Source organism: Phragmites australis, chromosome 20 (genome assembly GCF_958298935.1).
Source record: "Phragmites australis chromosome 20, lpPhrAust1.1, whole genome shotgun sequence".
NCBI classification, from domain to species: Eukaryota; Viridiplantae; Streptophyta; class Magnoliopsida; order Poales; family Poaceae; genus Phragmites; species Phragmites australis.
Window position 1 is genome coordinate 7,404,885 of NC_084940.1, and position 5,984 is coordinate 7,410,868.

The 5,984-nt window shown below is 40.0% G+C and overlaps 1 protein-coding gene across 1 annotated transcript; it reads right to left on the reverse strand.

Moving 5' to 3' along the window:
* Positions 1-1,266: 1,266 nt before the first annotated feature.
* LOC133901946 (uncharacterized) lies at positions 1,267-5,494 on the reverse strand. Its single transcript, XM_062343501.1, has 7 exons — positions 5,229-5,494; positions 4,402-4,466; positions 3,949-4,016; positions 2,260-2,366; positions 1,879-1,928; positions 1,710-1,792; positions 1,267-1,617 (listed from the first exon to the last, which is right to left on the reverse strand). Exons 1-7 carry the CDS (start codon positions 5,284-5,286, stop codon positions 1,503-1,505), a joined length of 546 nt encoding a protein of 181 aa, XP_062199485.1. The 5' UTR covers positions 5,287-5,494; the 3' UTR covers positions 1,267-1,502.
* Between the last annotated feature and the right edge of the window lie 490 nt (positions 5,495-5,984).

Below are 5,984 nucleotides of genomic sequence, written 5' to 3' on the forward strand. Positions count from 1 at the left end.
GAGATTGACATATCCCGTGCCTGAATAGCAGCTGGTCGAGACAACTGTTGCAGTAAAAACCAATTGAAGTACATAACAGCACCATTGAAATCGACTCGTGCATACATAAAAAAGCAAGCATGCCCAATTGCCCACATCCACAATAGGGATGCTATCAGCTACAGTAATGGTCATGCCACCATAACCAATATTCAGATGAAAGGCGAAATCTTGGGATGTCAACATTGCAAACGCTGACCATAGGACATAATAATTCTGAAAGATTAAAGGGAGGGTACAAAAGCAGCCAAAGAGATGCAAAATATGACACCAACAATTTGCATCAAGAGAGAGACTTCGGTTGGTAGGTGATAGCTTAAATGACAGCATGTAGAAAATAGTATCACTTATAGAAGAGACAACTCAGAGTTAATATTTTCCTGACCGAAAACAACGACAGGGAGCAACCCTTGTCACTAGGGCCTCCAGATGTGGCTGCCATGATTCTCAAGTACTAGAGAACTAAACTTGGATATAGCATTTGTTTATTCAGATGTGATCTTTGGTTCAATAACGATCGCAAATAGCAACCGACGAATGTGCCAGCTTCAGGAGGATACTTTCTTCGCATACAGGCATGTCTATAGTGAAAGCAACATTTCCACATATGCACTTCTATGAGCCACGTTTTAGTAGTACAAGATTTTCCAAGGCACCTAAGGTCCATACAAAGCGCCATTGATTTTGCAGAAAAGACAACACAATGAACAGAAGCACCCATCTTGTTAGTGGTTCGTAGGGAAGTACAACAGATAACAGTTTTAGTTAGTAAGAGCTCTTGTCACATGTATACAACTCACATAAATTGAGTTAGTAAAATAATTCATCTCCAGGTCTGTCTGTATCACTTATTGAAAACCATAGAAAGTGTTGTAGTCACTTAAAATTGCGAGACACATTTCTATGAGATCGCCACACCACTCAATGAAATATTGCACTTATCCTATAATTGGATGTTCAACAGAAAGGGGTTTAGAAATTCAATATAAGAATGAATAAGTCATATATCTTTCCAGGATTTCGTGGATAATGGATAACAAGACATTCTTTTTGTAAAGAAATACATAGCTAATATGCACACTTCTTAACCCTATAGCTGCCTCCCAGTGTGGTTTTGCCATCGCATGACAACAGCATAACTTGTACGCAACAAAAGTTGATATTTTCAAGCATTTGAAGTTTCGGTATGATAAACACTACAATCATTAATGTGTGACTTCTGCCAGCTCAAGCTCAAGTTACTAAAATAGTAAATAACCAATGCATTTACTAATAAATTTTACAATATCATTTGACAAAGCAAGCTGCCAGATTTTCCATCTCACCAAAATTAGAGAAGGAACCAGATTAATGGGGAAATTCGAAATTGAAGCTATGGCAAGATGAACATAACAAACAATGTATCTCATATTCTGTTAAACTGAGCGGGTATCCATGTGACTTTCATGATCTTAGGGCTGTAGTCAGTGTGATTTCACAACATACCCATCAACAGCAAAATTTCTGGTTGCTACTGGCAGTGCCAAGCGCATGCCATCAAGCTCAGGGCTTGCAATTACTTGGCAACCAAGGCGAGATCTGAAAAAGGGATAGAATTAGTTCAATCAAAACAATAAGTTTTGTATGATTCAGAAAGAAAATTGTATGATTCAGAAAGAAAATACACATACTTCTCCGTAAGCCCAAAAGCAAGGTCCAGCATATCATTTTCTTCATCCACAGGATCTTCCAATTTGTTGTAGTAGTTTACATCCTGAATAGAGTTTTCATATCAAACTACACTTTAAACTCTCTCAACCCATTAAAGACTTAAGAACAATTGCATATATATTGGCATACCGTTACAATCACATGGCATGTTGAACACGCAAGAGAGCCCTCACATGCTCCTGGTAAATGCGACAAAACAACAGGCAATTCAGATTAAATCACACATACAATTAGGAATCTACTTTTTTGTCTGTAAGCCGACAAGAAAAGGATTTACAGAATTTAAACAATATGTTAACAGGTTGATCAATCAAAGAGTGTATAATAACAGAATGACAAGCTAGCATGCTAAGGTATCTAAAGCAGAATTTGACAGAAAAAGGCTCCTATAACTAACATCTACAAGTGATATTATGTATAAGGATACACATGAAGCATGTAAGCAACCACAATATGCACTATAACTAAGAAAAAATGAATGAAACTTTTAAAAGCAGCATTGTGAAGGACCTTCAAGTTCTATGTCATTCTCATGAGCAGCCTCTAGCATTGACATTCCAATGGGAACTTTAACAAGCTTTTCCTCACCATCCTTATCAACAAAAGTAACAGATATTCTGCAAAGTAAATTCTGGTCATTGGTACTAAAGCGCAAAGGCGCCTTTCAAGAATCTCGCTATTCAAATAGCAGATAAGTATGAATTAATTTTATAACTCAAAAGCATGTGTGAGTCATCAGATAGAAAAAAATAAAAACAATACAAGAGAAGAGGGTAACAAATCCTGCCCTTTGAGTTTATGTTCCTAATTAGTCGGCAGGACATGTAATAAATTTCATACCTCATACTTAAAAACAAAATGATGGCAACAGTAAAAGATTAATTAATAAGCAATGTGAAATCAATAGATTTTGAGTGAATGCCTTACACAGACTGGTAAAACTACCAGGAACTTTTCTTGAAAATCTTGATACCTAAGCAATTCACATATATTGTGTTACCCAGGCACAAAAGATTCAGTCTAGTATCACCAGAGGGATAAATTCCATGTACTTAAGGAATAGGCACAGACAGAGGGCTGCCTGGTGGTGTTCGAAGGGATCAAGTATACTCACAAACTACACCTACATGCAGTGACTGTCAACAGTCAGTGAGGATTGACTACACTCGCATCGACAATGTGTGTAATGGACAGTCCAGGGGTTTGCCTTAAAATGCTTTAGGGAAGTTAGTAATCGGAACAGGCCAGCTACTGTAACCATAACTGCATAGCATACAAATGGCAAGCAAACTTTTAAGCCGGCAGTGGATTTAAAAATCACAAGCATAGAGGGGTCAACAAGCATGCCATGTCCAATGGCAACATATGAACGGGGAAATTTACGGAGTCACTCCAGCAGACGCTTATAGGTGGAGAAATGCCTAATCATGTAGTTGCCAAAGATTTTGACAATCAATTTTGAAGTGGGAATTGCGGCTAGAGGTCTCTTTGTTATTTATTTTTATTCAATTAAGTCCATCTCCTTAAATTTTGTCCAATGAATCACCTATATGACACATTTTTACTGAATTAAGCTCATGTCCTGAATTTTGTATAAGCTTGACCCTCTACTTTTTTTGTTTCTCTAATCAGGTGTCTCTACCCAGTTAGCAAACGAAAATCTGATGTGCATAAAGAGGCACTATGAATAAGATATAAAGATGTCCATGGGAGCATTATTAAATATAAAGATGTCCAAGCAAGCAGCAATGTGATGCCAACTGATTGGGAATTTTATGAAAGAAATTCAACGGAAAAAGACAGCATTCAGGTGCGAGTATGCAAAGTTTGCCTACAACCTGACTCCTAACTCACAGCATTGCTAGTAATACCAATGACATTGGTAATTGCTAGCCAACATAGCAGAAAAAGTGATCCCATTTGTTCGTTTTTGTACAATTGTACCCTAGATTTATAGTGGTTACTTCCGTTGGCTCGATCATCATCCGAAATGTAATTGTAATAGTCCTAGTGGATAGGCATTAAACAACCTTAATGGAGCAGATGTGGATATTGAAATCAGTGGATAATCAAAGTTTTTCCTTTAAAAAAAGGCAAGCTAATACGCACAACTAAGGACACTGGGCTTATAAGCAACAAAATTATAGTAAATCAACAGCAGCATCTCATTGGTCATGCAGGGACAGTGAAAAAACTCACTTAGCTTCCGGTTCCTTGTTACTGTCACTGGCTGTACCATTTGTGGCAGAGCAGAAGAAATTCCTCCCCTGAAAGCATTTCCATTTGTTATTCCCTAGTAAACAAAATTATTTGCAGTAGACAGCCGACGTAGGTCATATTTGCAATGCAAACTCAATAGTTAGAAAATGTAAAAAGTTAAGGACATGCAATAGAACCTAAATCTGCCAAGGAATATATAATGTTTGTTATGAAAAAACATATACAAGAGTTTGGAAATCCAGTTAGCACAAACTGCAGATGCCATCGAATATATCTAGAATATGTTGGCAACAAATGTACGCAATTTCATAAATCCACAGCCACTAGGAACGAAAGGTAGGAAAGCTTCCAAAAGAAGTGAATTTCATATTGCAACATGAGGTACAATCTCTATAACATGAAAAGAAGATCAAGAGCTGAAAGACAACTAACCACACGGATAGTACAAGAGCTAATGGATTCTACTTCGTGGCTCCTTGTAGTAACTGGATTTTGACCTGATATGTAAGGTTCAGAAGAATTTAGGCATATCACATGGAGAAAATGTGGTTAAAACAAGCTGTCAAACATGCCAGTGTAAAACACGTACCAATCTGAAAGAAACATTCCCCTGAAATTTACTTGAAGCATTGCTTGCGAAATCAAAAGGGACATGAAGACTATTTAACATAGCATAGCACAGAGTCCAGATGTACACAGACTCAACTGCTGTGAAGTGCATCGCAGTTATCAGGCACTGGATCTTATTGCGGATCCAACAAACCAAAGCTGCTACTTAGTAAAATAGCTAAAACACTATGAACTACATAAAAAATCAGCTGCTCGAACATTGCCAGTTCGACACGTAAATTTAGGTACATGGTTTACAACTGAAGAAGAGAGCAAGAGCAAGCAATGAGATGCCGCACCAACTCTCTCGACAATGAATCAGCAGGCACTCTACCATTGGAAATCTCCCCAGTTCCCCGCTATGACTAACATCTATTCCACGAAAAATACCAAGTGCGGAAACTCTCCGTGTTACAGCTAACAGAGCCAGGCTTAGTTGCTCAACCAAACCAAGCAACAGCGTACAAGTTCGCCGTATATGCTTGCTGACAAATTAAGCCCCAGGGCCCAGGCTATCCGCGCGCACCCTACTCGAAACTCGATACCCTCTCTGCATCCATACGATCCAGACTCAAAATACGGATCCAGAGCGTGCGGGGTCTTGATTAGCATAAGCTGAACCACGCCGTATCTGGTGAGAGATCACCTACCTCGTCTCGCCGCCTGGCTCAGGGCCCGGAGGCCGACGCCGGAGATCCTCGACAGCATGCCTGGATGGATCCGCAGAGAAACCCAGAAGTAAACGCGGTGGAAGCAGAGGCAAGCAGGATGCTCCTGAGAATTCGGGGTGGGTCAGCGGCGCTTGCCGGAGGAGGAGAAGGCAATCGAGCGACGGCTGCGTTGCGTTGGGCATAGGAGTTTCGCCGGACCACGGGTGTGCGGGACGAAGAGAAGGTGATTGCTCGTACTGGGCTGAGCCGCAGTGGTTGAAAGCCCAATTTGCTCAAATTGGGCTTCGGCCAGCGGAGTGGAGTTTTTTTATTTTTATATTTTTTTAGTTAAAATTTAAATAAATAGATTCCCGGCGAAAATATTTGCAAAAGTAGGCGCACAGCCCTCTGGGAGGGTGGGTACGGGTGCTAACCGCTCCCTGAGAGGACGGTAGGCCTAACCGCCCCCTTAGAGGGCGGCAAGAGGGGGTAGCCGCCCTCTTAGGGGGCGGTTAGGCCCTGGGGGGGCGGTTAGCCCCTAGCCGCCCTCTCAGAGGGAGAGGGCGGTTAAGGGTTTTTTTCATGTAAAATTAATTTTTTTCTATTTTATCCTATAAAAATGTATTATTTTTGTAATTGAAGAAAAAAAAGAAGGGGTGTAAGGAAATTAAGAAATTAAATTTGGAGTAGGTTATGTAATAACGGGAGGAAAAAATCAGTAATTAGTAGTTGCAGCATTTTACGTGGGCATGGGGT

Coding starts and splice junctions, on each gene's coding strand:
- LOC133901946 (XM_062343501.1), bottom strand. CDS start 5,286: ATGCTGTCGAGGATCTCCGGCGTCGGCCTCCGGGCCCTGAGCCAGGCG. Junction 4,017..4,401: donor GCTCTTGTACTATCCGTGTG/GTTAGTTGTCTT, acceptor AAATGCTTTCAG/GGGAGGAATTTCTTCTGCTC. Junction 1,929..2,259: donor GAATGACATAGAACTTGAAG/GTCCTTCACAAT, acceptor CGCATTTACCAG/GAGCATGTGAGGGCTCTCTT.